Here is a 23,840-nt window from a genome sequence, read left to right on the forward strand (position 1 = left end):
TACGTAAATCCCCACCTAACATTTCAAAATGTTAGGGGGAGTTCCCCTTATCACTCAGGGATATGAAAAATAGATTACGACCGATTCTAAGACCTACCGAATATACATATATAATTTCATAAAAATCGGTCAAGCGGTCTCGGAGGAGTATGACAACTAACAATGTGACAGGAGAATTTTATAGATGTAAATATATAGATGGGTATTAACAAATAGGGGTTGGTGATGGAAAAGTGTAAATTAAGGGTTGTATGTATTTTTAATCCTACATCATATAAAATTAAGATAGACAATTTTGTCCAAAAAAATAAAAAAAAAATGTCAGGGGGCAACCCCCCTTATAATTTATGGATATGAAAAATAGATTAAAACCTATTTTCAGTCCCATAGGATATACTTGTAAAATTTCATAAAAATCGGCCAAGCCGTTTCGGAGTAGTATGGTAACTAACACTGTTACATGAGAATTTTATGTATATTGAAATAACTGTGAATTAAATAATATAAGTGGCTAACTTTGACCTAATTAACATAGGCGAAAAGTTTTTTTTTTGAAAATTTGTGTAAAAATACCAGCTTTTGAAATTCCAAGGTAAATTTACTCTACAGTCAATATTAACAAAGCTATTCAAATTGTTTTCAAGCCAAAAATGACTCTACTTTAGTAAAATGTTTTCGTAGTGACAAAAATTACTTTTTAATGATTTTCTTCAATCATTTGAAAACAAGACTATTGTTCTTTCATATGGTTTTCACAAAATTTCTATATAGTTATTATTTTCTGAACAATAACATTACAAAAAAAGCTGTTTGGGATAAACAAATTGAATATAATTTAAACTAATTGACGAATCGTCTTATAATTTTTAGTGCAGTATATGGACTCTTTGACTCAACTTTTTGTGAAATATAAAAGTCGTAAGGTCACTTTCGCGAAAGTTATAGCAAATTTTTTATTTTCGAAATTTTAGTTTTATTCTGCAATATTCGAAGCAACAAATGATCAGACCAAAATTAAAAAACTGCCGTTTTAAACATTGGCTCATCTACTAAAAGAAGAATGCTATAAATAAGATATTTAATTATCCTATTTTTACCTGTAGCGATTTAAACGAAAAAACTGCCATTTTTGTGTGCATTATTCCCAGAAAAATTTTAAGCCTGTGGATTATTAAAGATAATATTTTGTATTATTAACATCCTGTTAATGTAACAAAGGTGGACAATAACCATTCTTGGGGATTACACCTGTTATGTAAAGTATGTTGAATAGATTAAGGAGTAAGTATTTGCAGTTTCATCATCAATACATTTGATCAATTCAGCAGTTATCCTATCTGGGCGCACTGCTTTTCCGTTCTTTGTATTCTTAATTGCTTGTTCTAATTTTGCCATTATAAATACTCGGCCCTGTATGTTCCTGCAGTTCTTGCATCTTCTTGGATTATTCCATAATGCACCTTTTTTGGTGTTTGTTAACTGTTTTAATTTTTATGCATATTAAAACTGTCATATCGGCTATCATATTGTTGTATTTTAATGCATTGTAGTACATTATTTGATGGTTTTTGCTGTAAATTTTAAAGATCCATTTGGATTGACATAATATTTGGCATACCCATAGCCAACATTCAACATGTCAAAGAAAAAAGGTGATATTGTGCCGATGTGTGCTTTTGCCCTGGGGGTGAGTTACACCCTTTCTCGGGGGTGAAAAACATACGTTCAAAATAATTCCGAAATTCGATAAAACGCCTAATTCTAAGCAACTTTTATTCTATACAGTTTTTTCACCAAGTTAACACTTTTCGAGTTATTTGCGAGTGAATATACAATATTCATTTTTCAACAAAACAAACACGTTTTTAGACAATTTTTCGCAAATAATTCAAAAAGTAAGTATTTTATGGAAAAACCCGTTGTTAGCAAAAGTATAGCTTGTAAAAAAGTGAAAAAAAAATGGTGTATACATGAAGTCTCTAGACCTAGTAGAAGCAGAGTTATAGCTAAAGACAAATAGGTTCATATTCGCCAAACTTCAAATAAATATATTTCAACGTGAAATAACCAAAAAATGAAGCACTTTTTGGAAAAAAGTCATTATAACTTTTTTAAAGAGTTTAAAAATCTTTATGTCCATTTTTATAAAAAAATATTCTGGCATCAAATGTGAGCAAGTTACGCTCAAAATACAGTTGGTCCGTTTTGATTTAGCATAAAAAAAAATCGGGAAAATCACCCCCTAATTAATAACTTAAATATAATTAATCGTTACCGCTTCACATGTTGCTTTATTTATGTTGTGTCTATACGATCTGTAAGTTTCGTCGATTCAACGTGCTTATTTTGAAAAAAAAAATGGCTTTAAAATAAAATTTTTAAAATTTTAAATTTTGAAAAAAATGCTCTTTCAAAATAACTTTTAGTTTTAAAAATTATTAGTAATACCAAAAATCTAAAGAAGTAATAATATGTACGTTTTGCTTTTCTGAATATTTTGGACTTTTGTTTTTCTGTTAGACAAAAATCGGTTATGCTATGGCTGTTCAAAGTTTGCTTGCATACACTCGGGATTAGTGACTCGTTCAAGCCATTTTAACTACAGCCTTTTCAAGAATAAACACTTTGAACCGCTGAGACTTACAGATCGTATAAATAATAAATAAGTAAAGTAACTTGTGAAGCGGTAACGATTAATTTTATTTATTAGGGGGTGTTTTTCGCGATTCTTTTTACCAAAAAATAAAAGGTACCAACAATATTTTGAGCATAACTCACTTACTTTTAAGGTTAGAAGTTCTTTAAAAAAAAAATAAACATTTTTTTAAACACTTTAAAAAAGTTATAATAAGTGTTCCCTGAAAAGTTTTCCGTTTTTTGGTTATTTCTCGATGAAATATTCGATTTGGAATTTGACGAATAAGAACCTACTTTTCGTTAGCTACAACTTTGCTTGTACTGGGTCTACAGACTTAATATATGAACCATTTTTTTTTCATTTTTTTATAAACTATATTTTTATTAAGAATATTTTTTTCGACAAAATAGTTACTTTTTGAGTTATTTGCGAAAAACCGTCTAAAAACGTGGTTATTTTGTTTAAAAATGAACAAATTCACTCGCAAATAACTCGAAAAGTATTGACTTGGTGAAAAAACTCTACAGAACAAAAGTTGTTTAGAATTAGTCAGTTAAAGTAAAAAAATTTTTCTATGTACTTAGTTCTTTTTAACTTATTCTGAATGATTTCTGATATGAGTAGGTACATACATTATCTGATGTTAAGATTTCTTCTACTTCATTCACTTATATATCAATTTGTTCTTTTAGTTTTTGATGTGTGATGCAGAGGCGGATCTAGAAATGTGTCTTGGGGGGAACTTCCAATGAAACACCAACCAAAAAACATAGAAAAGGTAAACCCAAACTACATAAAAAACATAAACAATAACTTGTATGCATTAAGTTTCCTTAATTTTCCTAACTAGCGGGTTTGTTGGGTTTGAATTTGTCTGTATAGAGCAGGGGTTCCCAACCTTCTAGCAACTGCGTACCACCTGAAATAGTTTGAAAATTTTGGCGTACCACCAATCACAGGTGGGGGGGGGGCATGAAATGAAAGGAACCCAATCTTATTTTTTTAGAAATATCTGGAATATAATGTATACCTAAATTCTTCTCGGTGTATGGCACAATGTTTACTTCGGCATTTAGGAGAAATTGTCTTTATTTTTCCTGCTACCCCTGTCAATTTACATTGAGCTCCTCTGTAGTGTTTGATTCAAGTGGTTTGCAGAACAAAAAACTTCTTCATAAAAATCAAATCGTACAAATATCATCGGTTTACTGCCAAAACCAGATACATTTTGTTAGTTTTGTGAAAATCAAGTTTAAAAGTTTAAGCCTACAGTAAAACAACCACATGAAAGGAAACATTTAATAACCGTTAAAATAATATAGACTGTGGTACTGTGAAGATAATTAACGCCAAAAATGAGAAAAAAAAATAGTAAATGTTAAAGAATTTAAAAAAATGCAAGAAAAAATCTGTACCCAACCTATTTTGCCTGAACTGATTGGCGTAATGTGAAACTTGTCTTAAAGTATCTTTAACTTAAATGTCAACTTAAGGATCACTATCTTCAAGTGCTGGTTCAGGAATATTGTTTTGAACATCGTCGGATGATGGTAAATTATAATAATATGAGTGAAATTCATCTGAAATCACACCCGATTTGCACAACTTTAATAAATCTTGTTTTTTTTGGAACTTATAGGTCGCATCTTCGTAAACGCATCCTTTAGCGTTATTTCTTTCAAATTAGGCATTTTTCGACTTCCCTAAAAACGTTTATCTCTTTGTATTCTGAGGTATGATCATACCTATACTCAAGGATTCCTGGTTTAGCCTTTTGGTATCGAAAACACTTAACTTTTAACCAGTTTACCTTTTTGTTTTTCATGTCTCTCGTTTTATTTTTAATAAGCTTAGAAAGGCCTTCTAAGTCAAGAAAATCTTTATATTTGAGTTCTTGCACAACAAACGGTTTCTTTTTTGATGATGTTGTTCTGGCCATGCGAAATATTGTTAGAAAAATCGTGCATTGTATACACAGGAACATAATTCTGGGCTCGTTCAATGGCACTGTGCATACTGTAACTTCCTTGTAGCTGTGTCCACTTTCCAGAAACTTTTGCTCTATAATCATCAAGTTGGGATTTTTTTAAACCAAATAGAGTAACAAAGCGCTAACATTCTGGTTTCTATTTTGTCCACTGCAAGTGTCGGAAAACACTGATAATGCATTGACACTAGTGGGAACCTCATTAATATAAGTAAAGAGGCAGGTGCCAATTTCTAAGCTACCCCTTTTCCCATGAAGCTCTGTCCAGCTATAACAAAACGCATTATTTGGCGGTGCTAGCTTATACACTGTCAAATTATAAGTGCAAATTTTTCGACTGTAGTACATTGGACTCATGTCGCTACTCGGTATTTGAAGCACACATTGCAAGTCACATGTAGCACATACAAAATTGGCCTCTTTCATAGCTCTAGCTGTGTCTCTTGCTTTTGCTGTGTAGCAATCCTCTTTTCGAGCTACGTGTTCTTCATATTGCGTGTGTAATTGCTTTTTCTTTTCTTCATCGTTAGTCTTGTATTGTGTGCAGAGCTGACACTGATCTTTCAATGGAGTGAAGAAAGAATAGTTGTAATTATTACAAAAAATGCGTCTATAAGTGATTGAAGATACAGGTGAGGTACCATCATGTTCACATAATTGTTTATACATTGAGTACATTTTATTTATACTTAATTTACAATCTAGATATTTTCGTTTGGTAGAACTTCTCGTATAGTGGGACTCCAGTACAGGAAAACTTTCAATATGTTGCTTTACCCTTTCGATATCATCACTGTTTGTTTAGTTTTTCGGAGGTCCTCTACCTATTTTATCGAATCCTGTAAATATTTTACCTTCACCCTAATTCAAAAACGCATGCTCAACTACTTCTTTGCTAATGCAAAGAGTTTTTGTAAAAAAATTTTGCAAAATCATTTACAATATTTACAGAGCCCTCTGCGATGAAATAACATTGCAGCAAAAACAAGATAAGTGTCGTTTTAATTTAGTTTGGCGGTGCAAGTTTTCGTCAGATAATTCACGTAAAAAAGGTTAAATGACACTTATCTGGTTTTGCACATTTGGGCATGCTGAAGTAACGATAAAATAAACTGCAAAAAGAAGATAATTGCACTTATCTGTTTTATACGCATAGTCATTCTATAAAATCTACTATACTTCAACAGCAAAAATAAGTTAAATGGCATCTAACCGATTTTTCTAGAAGAATTAATTTTCTTTTTGCATATGAAATTTGTACTTTTCGTTAAATGTGCACTTAACTTGTTTCAGTTGTACAGTTTTGACCAAAATGAATACTTGCCAAAACAAGCCTACATAATTCACCTCTATTCCATTGTCCGACACTTCTATGTTTTACGCAGTACATTTATATACGGATTTTGATTAAGAAAATGCACTTAACTCAAACATGGTAAAAAATGCACTTATCTGGTTTTGGCAGTAAACCGACGATATGAGCTGAGCTATGTTTGTTATATCGGTGCTTTCGTCTACTTGAAGTTAAAAATTATGTGCATTCTTGAGTAATATTGGAAGACCTATCAGTAATTCGCCTTTTCATAGTGTTGTTTGACACTGGTATTTTTTATATTCCTCTGGCTGCCTGTTCTCCTAACGGTTTGGACCATTTCCACAGCGGCCGGTAGTGAAAGGGTCTCACCTATTGTGTGAGGCCTTCCATCCTTTGCAATTCTACATCTAGCAAGGTAGTATGTCTCTAATAAATTAGTATCATTTTTAAAAAGCAATAGTAAACGCGGCAAAGACTCACCAAGAGTTGTAGCGCCATTGATGATGCTGATATTTAAAAAGCTAGTCATGCATTTATTTTCTTTCTTAAAAAAAGTAGATTATCTTTAAAAAAAATCGATCAGCTTACCAACCACGTCAGAGTGCTTTGTGTGTTGGTGACGTATCAGCATACTTTGGTTCGAAAGCATTTCAAAACAAGCAACCCATTGAGGAATAGTATTGTCACTATTTTCTGTGCCACACTTTACTATAAAACCACACTGTAAGTAGCTTTCGTGGTATTTCCGATTGGCCTGCGGTTTTTAACTCTATCCTTTGAAGTCCCAGGGCCAAAAACTGCTTCATAGCTTAAAATGGAAGCACAACAACTACTCTGGCACTTTCTATAGAGTGTAAGTTTCATGAATTTTGGACCTTCTTGGGGGAATGGGGGAATTTTCTCCTATCCCCCTTCCCGAGATCCGCCAGTGGTGTCAGTGCACGCTATGCTGTTATTTACCAATTTAAATACAAATACTGGCAAATTGTGTTAAATATACACTAAAGACGTATTGAGGGTGGATAACTGGAGGAGAGCAGCCAGAGACAGAGATACTTGGAGGCAGATGCTGGGGGAGCCCAGGGCCCGACTTGGGCTGTAGTGCCATAGTAGAAAAAGAGTCTTTAATATAAATATATAATATATTTATATAGTATCCTTCATCTTTTATATTATTTTGTGAACTATTTTAAAAATCAACAAATGAAAGATTAATAATTTCATTTTAAGCCCAAATTGTCCTTTTTTTAGTGCATCCCCGTGATTTAAATAAATTAAAACTTACCCATTCTCTTTGTGGGATCATTGACTTTCCTAAGTTTTCCTACGTAGCCTGCCTTGATTTCGGTTGGATTTGCAATTTTGGTGCAGACTTCGTTATAGCTAAGTAGGCCTGGTTCTTGAGTGTAAGGACCAGCTTCACCGGGAGCCTCTTCGATAGTTAGTGGCGGTACTCCAGTTAAACCAGAAGCTTGAGTCATTTTCCAGCTGCGACCGAAGGTACGGATACCGTAAAGGATTTTATTGGCTGGCATACCGTTGTTGAGCCTAATCAAAACATATGCTTAAGGTTGGTATTATTCACTTAAATCAAATCAATCATTAGTACATTAAGAAGTAAAATAGTAATTCAAAGATTTGATAAAAAATAAAAAATTATCAAAGGTCAAAGACTACCAACGATTTTCAATTATGCGTTATTTATAGTCTTCTTCAGTCCTAGATGGATAGTCTAGATTTGGACATTTGGAAATTTTAAAAGGTCAATATTAATGCTTCTTTTTCTCTTTTCGGGACCTTCTCCTCTTCTTCTTCTAAAATCATTCAAGACTCGTTAGTCTCTAGCACTTGGCCGTAAGGCCTTTGTATCTTCTTCTTTAAGTACCGTGCCCAAATTTTTAGGCGTGGGTAGCTTCCATAACAATTTGCCGATATCGTTCTCGATCTTGTGCGGCATGTAACGATTGATCTGCTGATAAGCCAGTCCATTGACGAAGGTTTCGGAGCCATGAATATTTCTTTCGACCAATTCCTCTTTTTCCGTCGATCTTTCCATTGAGTATTAACTGCAGCATCCTGTATCTGCTACCTCTCATTATATGCCCCAGATATTCAAGTTTTCTGTTTTTTATCATCTTCATTAAGTCACCTTCGCCTTGACCTACTCTGTTTAAGACTTCTCTGTTTGAAATGCGTTGAACCCAAGATGTTCTGAGCATTCTACGATACGACCACATCTCAAAGGCTTCTAATTTGTTCATCATGTTAACCTTCATGATCCAGGTTTCACATCCATATAGTAATACAGGATACACATAACATTTTAGGAACTTGATTCTTAGTTGTATATACCTTGTTTTTTTTTAACTCTAATGAGTCCTGTGGCCTTAACGAATGCTAACAGTTTGCTTATTGGTAGTTTTAGGATTAGTACTGGACGGTAAGGACATTAGAATCATCGCAAATTTGTATTGGAGCCAGGCTGCATGTGTTGGTTGGGAATCAGTGCTCGGAAGAAGTAAAAATCAAGCATGGAGTTCGACAAGGCTGTCTATTGTCACCACTGTTGTTTAATCTTTACTCTGAAACAATCTTAAATGAAGTGTTGGAAAACGCAAAAGAGGGCATAATCATTAAGACGTGCTTATGAACAATATCAGATACGTAGATGACACCTTGTTAATGACAAGATTAATTGAACATCTTCAAGCGTTATTGAACTGAATGGTGGCAATCTGTGCGATATATGGACTCAAACTCATCGCAAAAAAACAAGGTTTATGGTTATTAGTAAAGAGGCAACCGTAAATAATAATAACTATAACGTAACAATTGGTAATGACTCAATTAAACGCGTAAGTTATCTTGTATATCTGGGTACTCATATTAATAAAAGCTGGAACCCTAGTACAGAAATAAAAAGTAGAATTGCCAAAGCAAGAACAAGTTTTATGAAATTTAAGAAAATCCTTTGCAGTCATGATCTCAATTTGGAACTTCGCATAAGAATGGTTCGATGTTATATATTCCCAGTACTACTTTACATGGTTGAAGCATGGACCGTGAGAGAATCGCTTTTGAAGAACCTAGAAACATTTGAGATGTGGGTCTACCGCCGTATTCTGAAGATCAGTTGGGTAGAAATAGTCAAAACGAAAGGGTTTTGCAACGTTTGAATAAAAGTTGTGAAGTAATGAACACGGTTAAAAGGCGTAAATTGGAATACTTTGGTCATATAATGCGTCACCCAGAAAAAATATGACATACTTCACCTTGTCATGCAAGGCAAAATAATGGGAAAAAGAAGTGTGGGCCGCCGTACAACTTCTTGGTTTAAAATCCTACGACGATGGTTTGGGGAAACTAGCACAGAACTATTTCGAGCGGCTGTAAATAAGACAATGATTGTTAATATGTTAATATGCTAGGCAACATGAGAGCCAACGATTGACAAGCGGTCTCGGCACCTTAAGAAGAAGAAGTATGAGGATCTCTTTGGTTCAAACCTCAGTTGACCAATGAATTCCTACCCCACATTTTTGCAGATTGCAATGGCATAGGATGTGTATGACAGTCTCTTCTTCCATTTCGCACTTTCTACACCATGGATCATTTATCTTACCTAGTTTGTATAGGTGGTTTCTTAAACGGAAATGTCCAGTCACCATTTCAGTGACCGTTTTGATCTCTCTTTTAATGAGGTTCATAAAATTGTTCCAGCATTTTTTATCAATATTCGTCTAGATTTGCTCTTGTGTGGCTCTCCTTTGGTTTTGATGATCACTTATTTCTGAACCTCGTTTTTCGTAGCAACTTTAGTGATGTCGTAGAAAGGTTCTGGACCTGGACCTACAAAGGTTCTTTCGAGCCTTGTTTTGCCAACAGATCAGCTCGTTCATTCCCATGCACCCCTTCATGACCCGTAACCCATATTAAAGACACTTTATTGTCTTTTGCAAGGTTGTTTAGGAGGTCTTTTGCAGTTCCTCACGAGTTTTGATTTGATGAGTGAGTCCTTTACTCCCAGGATAGCCGCTTGGCTATCTGTCTAAATGTTGATTCTCTTTACAAAATTATATGATTAGGTACTATTTTACTAAGCAACAACATTTTTGTTTAATTTATTAATATTTTGTATTTTGACAACGACGTCCGAAAAGAATATTTCCCAATTAGAATAATAAATTATTATTTTACTTCTAAACTTACATAAACTTTAATAAATTTATCAGATATTTGAGAATTATATTATATATACACCGTTTTTAGGCGTCAACGCCCTTCCGGTGGGGATATATGGAGGAGTATCACCGAGCCGCAAGCCCTTATCCCTTGCCGCACCGCTCCTCCAGATGCCGATCAGACACCAGCTTATTCCAGACCAAACCGTAGATTCTTTAGAATTTTAGACTACACGTTAGCCTTTTTAACTTATAGAGAAGAGAATTATAGAATTAGAGAATTAAAGAGTTAGATAATTATATTAAAGAGAACAAATCAATCCTTACCAGTACATAACTTGGAAGTCACCGTTTTCATCATCTTTCCTGTCAAAAATTTTGTATAATGGAGATGAGTAATCTGCTTCTTTGGGGTTACGCTCGGGAGTGTAAAAATCAAAGTTTTGAAGAGTAACGAAATCCAAATGTGGAGCTAATGCACGAGGATCGTAATAAACTATAAAGAAATATTATTTTACTTTTGCAAGTAAGGAAAAAACTTAAATTTATGTGTATTACCTGTGCTGTTAACGTTAGGGAGAACAGAAAGAGTCAACCAGAATCCATCATGACGAAGAGCATTTTTAAATTCTCTGATGAAGGCAGTAAACTGTTCTCTATGTTCATCTGCTTTATCGTCCACAACTGAGGAACCAACTATTCTCCTTTTGATTCCGACCAAAAAGTTCTCTGGAAATTAGATTAAGGAGATAATTAAACTGTAGGTATCACGACCCTAAACGGATTTAATCAAAATGAAGAAACTACTTACTAACAGTTCCGAATATCTTCTTTGGTTTGGTTCTTGGCATTTCCCATGCGAGATCAATTCCATCGAATCCATAATTTTTGATTAGATCTTTGGCAGAGTTGATGAAAGTTAATCTACGGTCTACTGCTTCTAACTGAAAGAGTAATCTTTATTGTATTGTTTAAGTGACCATAACTTAAGTTAATGGTGTTAACACGAAGGACAAACAAAGGGTTAGAATAATTATTTAAGGAGCGTAATATATTTTTAACGGTAAGAGCACAAGGACGTAGATGGTTAGGACGTGTTCAAAGAATAACCCAAGTTATAATACCAAAAATCTTGTTAAGTGCTACAATATGTGGTAAAGAGATAAAAGAAAGGCCTAGGACCAGATGGAGGTACGAAGTTAATGACGATCGGAAGTATTTTAATGTAACCAATTGAAAAGAAAAAGTAACGAACAAAGAGGACTGGAGGTAGATTATAAACCATGCCATGACCCTGCTTGGCTCGAAAGTCGAAGTGCTAATATATTATTATTAATTATCTTATATTTAAATACTATTATATAACATTATCTATAATAATCGATGGGGTTCGTTTTCTACAGATCAATACTTCATAGTTCAACATCAAATGGAAATGCAAACTATTTCTAATGGCTGTTTTAACGATTTTGAAAAAGAGTATAAAATATAGACATGATACCATCCGAAGTAAAAAACAATGATTGGTAGAAACACCTGTACGACCAGATCAAATTAACCTAATTTAACCGTAATTAACCGAAGTGAAGCCGCACACTAAGGCAGGCGCACATCAAAGAAACATGAAACGTAAATTACGTTTCATGGAAATAAAACACTGCTAAACAAATATACGTCCGGCCATTTATGAAACTCTCCGAAAATAAAAATGTGTCATGAGCATGAATCACACTCGTTTCATTGGTAGGCGGACTTTGAGATTTGTTTAGCAGTGTTTCATTTTCATGAAACATGTTTCTTTGGCGTGCGGCTTGCCTAAAGAAACATGAAACTTAAAACATGAGACATGAAACGTGAAACAAGGTTCATGAAAGTAAAACACTGCTAAATAAATAGAAGTTCGCATATCAATGAAACGAGTGTGATTCATGCTCGTGAAACATTTTTATCTTCGGGAGACCGCTTACCAAAGAAACATGAAATGTGAAACATGAAACGTTAAACACGTTTCATGGAAATAAAACACTGCTAAACAAATAGACGTCCGCCCATCTATAAAACGAGTGTGATTCATGCACATGAAACATTTTTATCTTCTTGAAACGTATTTCATAAAATGGGCCGTGTTCTATTTTTCGGTGTCAATTTCATTGATTTTTACAACTAATTACGTGCGTTAATGAGTGCCGACCAAGAATTTAATATTGCATTTATTGCATTAATTGGTTTCTGTGGTGGAGCAGAACGAAGAATTGTACAATTATAACCTAGAGAGATACTCGAATAGACAATAACAAAAAAATATCGTTTTTCTTTAAACCAGGACCCACAATAAAACAACTTAAATGTTTGAATACTCATTCTATAAAATGATTGAAATTTGACAAGATGATTATTTAATTCTTTTGTAACCAAATATGTACTATGGTTATAATTTTTGGACAGTAATAAAAGAGTTGCCACGACAGAAACGACCTCGTCATCCACTTTCCATTGTCATACAAATTTTATTTTTGTATTTTCGATTGGTGATGTGTGTGTGTGTGTGTGTGTGTGTGTGTGTGTGTGTGTGTGTGGGTGTGGGTGTGGGTGTGGGTGTGGGTGTGGGTGTGCGTGTGTGTGTGTGTGTGTGTGTGTGTGTGTGTGTGTGAAAAAATGGTTTGGATGCGGGTCCGTTAGCCACAGATTTTTATTTTATTTTTACCTCAATTTATTAGTTTTGTTATATTTATACTTATTTCACTTAAATTACTATATTTGTTTCTTTCAAGTAGTTTATAAGTAATTTAAATATTTCCATTTTATGACAACTTAGTAGATATTCTATACTAATTGGAAAATGAACTTGTGTTTGTCGTAAATTTTAATATAATTGATTTATATATCTCTCGTTAATTTTGCATTCAAAGAAAATATGGTTAAAATCTCTAATTGAAACATTATCACAAAACAGACTGATGAATTAACTATTCCTAATTTGTGCAGATGTGCCTCATATTTTCCGTGTCGAGTTTTTAATCTGACGATAGTATAAATATCTTGCTTTGGCAGGTTATACTTAAATATGTATTCAGGTGGTGGAGAAAGTTCTTGATGTAAAGAAAAATATAAATTTTTTGATATGCTTGAAATATTTTTCCATTGTTTTTTCCATATTTTATTTATTCTAGCTTTGACGTCATTTATTGCATCTGTCGATAAGATCTGAGTTAGGATCTCACCATTTTTTATTGCATCTTTGGCCAACTCATCCACTTTCTCATTACCCAGTATACCGGCATGCCCTTTTGCCCATATAAATACTACTTCCACTTTAGACAAATTATTTTTTATATTACATAAAATTTTTGATTTGTATGAATTAAAATCAGTGTTTTGAATTGCATAATATATTGCAGATCTGGAGTCTGTTATTATCACAGCTTTTTCAATATTATTCTCTTTGATCCATTCTAGAGCTTTTTCGATGGCTATAATCTCAGCTGTAAAAATACTACTAATACTAGATAATTTGTAATTATTATGTTGATGGGTATTTTGCACATACATAGCACATCCTAGTCCTGTCTGATTTTTAGAACCGTCTGTGTAAATTACTGTGTAATCCACAAAGTCGCTCAGTATAGATTTTACTAAAATATTATTTAAATGATTTGATTCTGTATATTTAGGAATTATGATTCTTGGTTTTTTTATCAAAGTTTTATACGCAAATTTATAAATTGGTAATAATTTACTGTTGTGTAAATGTGCATAATTCCTGGTTTCAATAAATGCATCTGTTAGTGGTGGTGAAATTTTATTCTCCAATATTTGCTAGTTAAGTTTTCCATGTTTAATAAAGCCAGATTTTTTTAAAAGGTCTGACTCAGTGTTTCTTAGCTTTGTGCAGTACTTTTGAGCTAAAAATTGTCTACGTAAATTTAATGGGATTTCATTACACTCTGCTAGCATAACGTTTGTTGGAGTGGATACCATTGCACTTAAACATATTCTCAAGCATCTGTATTGTATCCGATCTAATATTTTTAAATTCGTATTGCTTGCTGATCCATATATCCAACACCCACAATCCAAGACTGACCGAATACAAGCATTGTAGAACAATAAAGCTGTTTTGCACCTTAGTATATTTATTTTTTTACACCTACCTTTGATGTATTGAATATGTTTAGTCCACAGAAGTTTATTATCTAGTACTATCCCTAGATACTTATACTGATTCACCACTGGTATAGTACGCCCACTCGAGGTTACGTTTCCCGGTGCGCGCAACCTATGCCTGATGAAAAACATAATATTGGATTTTTCTGTGGACATTGTCATATTATTTTCATTTGTCCATTGTATAATAATTTCAACTATATGCCTCAATGACCGTAGACAGGCGTCGTAGGTTTTTTGGGTGGTGTATATACAGATATCATCTGCATATTGTAAACATTTAATGTTTTCGTCAAACAAACTATGAATACTAGCAGAATATAAATTAAATAATGTTGGACTTAATACTGAACCCTGTGGCAGACCTTGATTCACAACTCTTGGTCCGTGTAGTAGATTTCTATGATCTTTTAACCATATTGTTCTATTAGTATATAGATTTAATATATTATTACAGATTTCATTATTGAAACCAAGTGAACACATTTTATATTTTAGTATGTTAAGATCTACTGAATCATAAGCTCCTTTTATATCCAGAAACAAACAAACTAGGTGCTCATTTTTAGACAGCGCAATTTGGATATCTGTAACTAGCTTCGTTACTACATCCAATGATCCAAGGCCTCGGCGAAATCCATACTGTGTACTAGGTAAAATACAATTTGATTCTAAAAATGATTCTAATCGAGCTTTGATTAATCTTTCAAAGGTTTTACTTATACACGACATTAAAGAAATTGGTCGATATGACTTGGATAAATTTTTGTGTTTATTAGCTTTTAATAATGGTTGTATGATATATTTTTTAAAATGATCTATGTATTGCTCTCCTCCCCACCAACTATTGAAAACTTTAAGTATTGGTGATTGGTATATCACATGAAACGGTTACTTTTTTTCACAATTTATTTATTTCATGTTTCACGTTTTATGTTTCACGTTTCAAATTTCACGTTTCATATTTCACGTTTCATGTTTCACGTTTCATGTTTCTTTGATAGATGCTGAAATTAATTTACGATGGAATTTTGAAAAGATATTACTATCAACATACAGGGTTGGTCACTAAATAGAGTTCACCCTAAATATTTGGTAACATGATTTATTAGATTTTGTGAAACTGCTGAAACAGGTCGACTTTTATTTCAAAGAGGTCATCTTTTAACGATACAGATATCTGTCATTTGTCAACCCCGGCCCTTCCAGTACCAGAAAACCTTAATTTTAAATAGTAATAAATAATTTCTGGCAGATCGCTAGACAGGTATTTTGTCACGTCAAAAACGTCATTTTTAGACAGCGCAATTTGGATATCTGTAACTAGCTTCGTTACTACATCCAATGATCCAAGGCCTCGGCGAAATCCATACTGTGTACTAGGTAAAATACAATTTGATTCTAAAAACCATTCTAATCGAGCTTTGATTAATCTTTCAAAGGTTTTACTTATACACGACATTAAAGAAATTGGTCGATATGACTTGGATAAATTTTTGTGTTTATTAGCTTTTAATAATGGTTGTATGATATATTTTTTAAAATGATCTATGTATTGCTCTCCTCCCCACCAACTATTGAAAACTTTAAGTATTGGTGATTGGTATATCACATGAAACGGTTACTTTTTTTCACAATTTATTTATTTCATGTTTCACGTTTTATGTTTCACGTTTCAAATTTCACGTTTCATATTTCACGTTTCATGTTTCACGTTTCATGTTTCTTTGATAGATGCTGAAATTAATTAACGATGGAATTTTGAAAAGATATTACTATCAACATACAGGGTTGGTCACTAAATAGAGTTCACCCTAAATATTTGGTAACATGATTTATTAGATTTTGTGAAACTGCTGAAACAGGTCGACTTTTATTTCAAAGAGGTCATCTTTTAACGATACAGATATCTGTCATTTGTCAACCCCGGCCCTTCCAGTACCAGAAAACCTTAATTTTAAATAGTAATAAATAATTTCTGGCAGATCGCTAGACAGGTATTTTGTCACGTCAAAAACTACATTAAAACTAAATTTGCACATTAATACGAAACTTTATTAAATGTAACGTAAATAAAATGAACAAAATTTTAAATTTATAAATTCATAATGCAAAAAAGAACCAAATGAACATTTTAAAGCATTATGGGGTGGCAGGAAGAGCTCAGATTTGCAGCCCCTGCTGATTCAGATAGACATGGGAGCCCGATACAGCCTGGGCCCAGTGGTGTCATGGTGCGGGAACGCCGTTCCGGCACTGGTTAAGAAAAGAAAAAAAATAAATAGAGAATTTAGGTTTTGTAAACAAAAATTAGCAGTGCGTTCCGGCACTGCGTTCCGGCACTGCTAATTTTGCCATGACACCACTGCCTGGGCCCCAGAAACGTTGAAGACCAGGTTCTTATGGACCTAGTCCACATAATCCGGGTGATAGAATGAATCCCCGTATGAGGTCATCTTCTTAAAGTGCCCTCTCCTCAATGGAGGTTGGCTACTACAATTTCAAACTCTTCTCTGTCTTCAGCTGTTCTTACTAGCTGTTTAAATTTAGCCCTGTTCTTATCGGATGTTTCTTAGCCACGATAGTCTTTTCCTTTTTAGTCCTTTCTTGCTCTCGATCTTTCCTTTCACTATTAGTTGAGCACGTGTGTTATCACACGTGTGAGATAACAAACCCAGTAGTAAAGAAATAATAAAGAATAAATAATAATATTTAGCAATTTTACTCATTGTTTTCTGTTCAGTAAACACAGGTCATAGACATAGATCTAATGCGTGATAACGAACCTAGTAGTAAAGAAATAATAAAGTATCAATAATAATTGTAGTGATTGACAAGTGATGTATTTTACTGTGTGTCTGCACCTTAAAGTCTTTAACTGAATAGGTTGAGGAGTGGGGAGGTTTATCTCACGTTGGACCATCGAGAACCCCATTGAACTTTCAATATTATATCTGTATTTTTTAATTGATTAATTTTCATAGTTTTTTATAAAGATAGCTTAAAGCTTTCAATTACAGTAATTTTCCTATTCTTAAAATCGAAAATAAATAAGATGTAGTGCTCAGATTGCTTTCCCCATCAAAATTTTACAAACTCCTGTTATGTCCATCTCCTTTGTGTTTGTTCTAGAATCTGTTAAGTGTTATTTTTATCGACTTTAAAACAAAAAATTTTTATCATTACAAAGAAACCATTTAATTCAGCTCAACCAGGTAATGTTTTCAAAAATTTTTAATTAATTTTTAACCTACTCAACTATTTACTAAATTCAACAGATATTAACATAAATGAAAATTTTTTTCATATATTATTTTTTCTTATATTACTTTTTCAACTTTTTTGTTATATTACATAGTTTTATTGCTCTACGGATAACATCATAACTTTATATTACAGTAAATTTAATATCACCTATTACATTACCTATACACTTGACTTTAATTCTGAATTAGCTATTAATGATTTTATTGAATGACACTTTTAATTAAAAATTTAGCAAATTACTAATTTTTCAATTTCAGTTTTTTCAAACAAATCAAACAAATTTTCACAACAGATCACAACTATTGCATATCCGACCAATCTTGTCTAAAAAATTGCACACCCAATTTTTACATCTTACATAAGTTCTTGAACATCCTGAACAACATCTAATAACCCTATATAAATAAAATCTATACAATTAATAAAAATAACATCACTTTATATACCGGGTGGACCAAAAGTCAGTTAACCGTTTTGTATATTAATAAAAGCAAAAAAAAACAGAAGTAAAAAAACGTTTATTGTTTATTGTAAATAAGTAGATACAAAGAAGTGCATGCTTTACATTTTATGTTCAAAATGTAAACCACTTTCATGAATACATTTTTGGCAACGCTTATACACAGTGAAACAAGTCTTTCTACAGACTTAAAAGTTGGCACGGAGAACTTAACATTGGCAAAAACTTTATCTTTAAGTACTCCCCACAAGGCAAAATCACAGGGCGTCAAATCTGCCGAACGCGCGGGCCATTCAATTGTGTCTCTTCTCCCTATCCAATTACTAAACTGGTCATTTAGAAACTCACGAACTTGCAATCCGTAATGAGGTGGTGAACCATCTTGTTGAAAATATCGAATACCTTTAACTGTAGATTATTTGCAAGGCCCTTCACAGAGCATGATAAATTTTCTTGGAGACGCCGCAAACTTGCTCGTGACTTTTTTTGATAGCGTTAACTGACTTTTGGTCCACCCGGTATAACTAACAATTTTCGTTTTTCTCGGTTTAATGTCGTGTTTTCTTACTAGTTTCACCGTACTCTCCTCAAGATCCTGCCAATATTTTGTTAATTTATTACAGTCAAATATATCCCTCTACCAGGGCCGTGCGGTGCTTTGATGCGGTGAGGCAGCCGCATCAAGCGGCATCACAAGGGGGCGGCATAATCAGTAAAATCAAAATACAAATTGAGCCATTCAATAATTAAAAGTATATATAGGACCAAGTGTCAGCCGAAAATATTTAACTGGTGAAGGTTTAACAGAACTTATTTTGACAAATTTGGAAAAAATAGTTCTTGATTTAAAACGGCTCAGAGGACAAGATTATGATAACGGGTATAATATTAAAGGAATAAGAAAGGGTGTGCAAAACAAAATATTTGAAAAATATCCGAGGGCGTTTTACGTGCCCTGCGCATGCCACCTTAGTCATAAATGACGCAGCGTCTTGTTCTACAGAAACAACAAACTTTTTTTGTTTATACAAAAACTGTACACTTTTTTCTGGTTTTACAAAGCGTTGGGAAGTTCTGAAATAAACATGTTTCACAACTAACACTAAAACCTTTAAGTACTACTACACGGTTAAGTCGGATAGATGCATTGAAACCTCTAAGATTTCAATTTTGTGAAATACATAATGCCTTATTCGAAATAATAGAAGACATCAACAATAATTCAGAAACTAAAGTCAAAGCACGAGGATTAGTAAAAAATTATAAATTTATATGCGGTGTATTTCTATGGCATGATATTTTATTTTATACAGGGTGTTTCATTAATAAATGTCCATATAGTAACTGGAGAAACCTTAGCACAAAATACGAAGAATTAACCTAAAACACTTAAATAAAATGTGGTACCTTACTGAGTTACAGGATGTTTTATCTAAAAATTTAAAAACTATTTTTGCTCAGCATTTGAAACTATTCGACGTATCCTTTACATACTTGGCAGGAAGTATAGGTACTGTACAAACTACTAAATTATGTTAAACAAACGTTTCTGGCTAATACCAGAGGCGTACGACGGGGGAAAGTGAATGTTGACCCTTTCCAAATCTACGCCACTGGCGCAATTGCTATTTAAGTTCAATTTTTGGATTCTCCAATACTTTATATGAAAATGACATACTCTTCATTCGTAACGATAAACTCATTAGTTTTCGAGATCTTTAAAGTTAAAAATGAAACGACACGGTTATTTTGATTAATGTATTGTGTCGCCTCATTTTTAATTTCAAATATCTCGAAAACTAATAATTTTATCGTTACGAATGAAGAGTATATTATTTACATAAAAAGTATTGCAAAATCAAAAAATTACACTAAAATAGCAATTTCGTCAGTGGCGTAGAATTTGGGAAGGGTCAACCAGCTACTATCCCCTGTCGTGCGCCTCTGGTAGTAGCTAGAAATGTTTATTTATCTTAATTTAGTAGGGTGTACAGTACCTACACTTTCTGCCAAATGAAAAGGATACGTCAAATAGTTTAAAAATGCTGAGCCAAAATAGTTTTTGAATTTTTAGATAAAACACCCTGTAACTCTGTAAGGAACCACATTTTATTTAAGTGTTTTAGGTTAAATCTTAGTATTTTGTGCTAAGGTTTCTCCAGTTACTATATGGGCAATTATTAATGAAACACCCTGTATAAATTCAGTCTCGAAGATGTTGCAACATGTAACTATAAATTTGTCAGATTGTGTAAAAATGTCAGAAACTATGGAAAAAATGAAAATTTACTGACAATTTGGCTATGACCAAATGAAAATTACTGATAATGAAATTGCAGAAAATCTTGTAAATAAGTTCCGAATTTCCTGCTGAAAACGAATATTGAGGCAAGAGAAAAATGCGTCAATTTGATCTGTGGATTAGCTCTCAACATAGAAAGATAAATTTAAAGTACCTAAATTTTTTCATCTATATTTGAAACATTGCCTTTAGTTCTTTGATTGATCGATTTTCGCTTTTAGAAACTCATAATAAAAATTTTAAATTTTTATATTTTTGTATTTATTATATTTTAGAAGCTCCATAAGACAAACAAAACTAAAAAAAATTAGCACTTATTTCAATAGAGTCCTCAGTAGCTGCTACTTTAGACTACACCAATCTGATTGACGAGTTTGCCAAAATTAAAATCAAAAAGATAAAATTGTAATTTTCATAATATAAATTTTATATATAAATATAAATTTTCATATAAATGTTATTTAATGTTAATACAAAAATTATTTCATTTAATTTAAAGTATGTTTTGTTTTTAAAATAAAAGTTTTTGTTCATTTTGTGTAATTTCATTTAATAAAAATAAATAATTAAGTTTCAATAATATTTAGGGGGCGGCATTTCGAAGACTTGCATCATATTGAAAAGATGTGCCGCACGGCTCTGCCCTCTACCAACCCTCCTTTTAGCAAAGTGCAGAAAAAAAGTATGATATTGACTACTACTATATTCATTCCTTATACCGGAAACATTTAATTTTACTTTAACCGGGACCTGAAGATGCTGTGCAAAGTATATACAGCGAGACCGGTCTTCAGTTGTAAAATAAATTGTTTGTGAGAACGTCTCTCTTTTCTTTACTACAATAGTATGGACTCGCACATGCAACCCATTCTTTACATTAATAGCTTAAAGCTTTTATTTTGAATAAGCAGAATTTGAAACTGTTCATTAAAAGAATGGTTATGATCTAGAAGTTGAAGTGCATACGTAGAATCTGCTTTTTCTATTAGTAAAAGCACTTTTATGTTCTGCTATGCGTTTGTCAAAGTTCCTGCCAGTTTCACCGATGTAAGTTTTCGGACAGTCACCTCATGTCAGTTTGTATACATCACTCTGTAATTGCTTTTCCTATTGGCTCTTGTATTGGCATTGTTCTTCGTGTATTTCCTTAAATTGCTGTTTTTTCTGAAAGCTGGTGTTATTCTTTTCTTTTTTTAAGTATTTGGCTATTATTGTTGATATCTTGCTTGTATATGTGATAGAGCAGAAGGCACTGGAGTATTTGTCTGGTGGTGCGAAGACCAATTTCAGGACTTCCTCACCACCAGAGAAAAATACCAGTACCATCTGATCTATTACATATGAAGCGCTTATTGTATAAAGGGTATAAGTCCACAATACTTAGTTTTGAGAAAAACGAAAAAACTATTTAGTTTAGAAACTTGATGACCTATCAAATTTTGTTCTACAGATGAAATGTAGAAGGAGACTAGTAGAGTGTGATATGTGATACAACAAACTTGGTTTTGAAAACGATTAAGGCCAAAAAATCGTTTTTAAAGGCTGGGACTTGATTCCTTTATACAAACAGTGAATAAAAGACGAAAAAGTGCTGCTTTTCTACAGTTCAATTATTAATTTATTTATAAAAAAAGGTTTGTTATTACAAACAAGACCTAAAATAAATCGAAGACTAACTAACGTAAGCTAACCGAAGTAATAAAATAAACGACTCTGTAAACAAAATGCCACAAACGATGATAGCGCCACAAGAATTATTGTATAAATGTAATCAGTCCCGGACTAGTTCCCTTTTATACGCTCAACAAATATTTTATCGTGCGATATATCGCGTATGGTGAGAGATACAAATTTCCTTTATTAGTCCATGTGATGAGACCGCTCCCGTCTGAAAAAATTTCTGATTCGGTTTCTTTGTGGATTCCTATTCAAAAATGTCCCCTTTAAACAAATCTGAAGGGTGCCGGACGGAATTTTTGGGCAGAAATTGTTTAAACAATATTTTTAAACAAATACAAAAGATCGCCTTTTTTGATCCGAGGAATATTTTTTTTTAGGTTTTTTGGGTTATTCTAAACAATAAAGGCATCTTGTGATTTTTCTCAGGAGTTGATAGTTTTCGAGTTATAGGCGATTTAAAATCTGAAAAATGCGAAAATACGCATTTTTAAGGCTTAAAAACTCATATTTAAATTAGTATTTTTGAGGTACTTGAATTGTAGTTTAAACATTCAATTTTCAAGATTATGCAGACTGATCGGGTCTAACTTCAATTTACACCGTTGTTTTTTAATTGTTAATTATGCGTGTCCATCCGATTTTTTTGCCGGTGCGGCGCGCACTTTCTCCAAAAATCTCTGATTTTTCTCCAAAAAATATATTTTTTAGATTTTTCGGGACATTCTAAATAAAATAGCGCTCTTGTCATTTTTCTCAAAAGTTGATAGTTTTAAAGTTATAAGCGATTTAAAATCCGAAAATGCGCTTTAAATCGCTTATAACTTTAAAACTATTAACTTTTGAGAAAAGTGACAAGAAAGCCATTTTATTTAGAATATCCTGAAAAATCTAAAAAATATATTTTTCGGAGGAAAATAGGAAATTTTTTGAAATATGTAGTGCGCGCCGCACTGGCAAAAAATCGGATGGACACGCATAATTAACAATTAAAAAACAACGGTGTAAATTGAAGTTAGACCCGATCAGTCTACATAATCTTGAAAATGAATGTTTAAACTACAATTCAAGTACTTGGCAACCTCAAAAATACTAATTTAAATATGAGTTTTTAAGCCTTAAAAATGCGTATTTTCGCATTTTTCAGATTTTAAATCGCCTATAACTCGAAAATTATCAACTTCTGAGAAAAATCACAAGATACCTTTATTGTTTAGAATGACCCAAAAAATCTAAAAAAATATTCTTCGAGTCAAAAAAAAGGTGATCTTTTGTATTTGTTTAATAAAAGGTTTAAACAATTTCTGCCCAAAAATTCCGCCCGGCACCCTTCAGATTTGTTTAAAGGAGATATTTTTAAATAGGAATCCACAAAGAAACCGAATCAGAATTTTTTTCAGACGGGAGCGGTCTCACCATATGGACTATATAGACTCATCGATCCGTCGAAGTTGGTTAAACAAAATGTATATCTCACTTTAATTTCATACAGAAGTGGACTTATTCCCTTTTTACAATAAGCGATTCATATACAGGCAAGATATTCAACAAAAATAGCCAAAGACCTATATAAACAAGAAAGGAATAACACCAGCTTTCAGAACAAACAACAAACATACGTTAAGAACAATAAGAGTCAAAAGAAAAAGCAGAGTGATATATACAAACTGACATGTAGTAACTGCCCAAAAACTTATATCGGTCAAACTGACAGAACCTTTAACATGCGTCTAGCAGAACTCACTTCACCTTCTAGATTCTAGATCATAATCATTCTTTTAATAAACATTATCAAATTCTTTATACATATTCTAAATAAAGGCCTTAAGCTATCTGGATGACCAACTTG

At 32.8% G+C, this 23,840-nt stretch overlaps 1 protein-coding gene across 2 annotated transcripts in view; it reads right to left on the bottom strand.

The window, feature by feature from the left end:
* Positions 1 to 23,840, bottom strand: part of LOC126887095 (chitinase-like protein Idgf4) — a 48,953-nt gene that overhangs the window by 7,529 nt on the left and 17,584 nt on the right. For both annotated transcript variants that reach the window (XM_050654431.1, XM_050654430.1), the window contains exons 3-6: positions 10,933 to 11,065; positions 10,680 to 10,850; positions 10,449 to 10,617; positions 7,226 to 7,488 (exon numbers count right to left, since the gene is read on the bottom strand). In XM_050654431.1, coding sequence (XP_050510388.1) covers positions 7,226 to 7,488; positions 10,449 to 10,617; positions 10,680 to 10,850; positions 10,933 to 11,065 — 736 coding nt within the window. The remainder of the gene's footprint in view (positions 1 to 7,225; positions 7,489 to 10,448; positions 10,618 to 10,679; positions 10,851 to 10,932; positions 11,066 to 23,840) is intronic.

The sequence above is a fragment of the Diabrotica virgifera genome, chromosome 6 (genome assembly GCF_917563875.1).
Source record: "Diabrotica virgifera virgifera chromosome 6, PGI_DIABVI_V3a".
NCBI classification, from domain to species: domain Eukaryota; kingdom Metazoa; phylum Arthropoda; class Insecta; order Coleoptera; family Chrysomelidae; genus Diabrotica; species Diabrotica virgifera.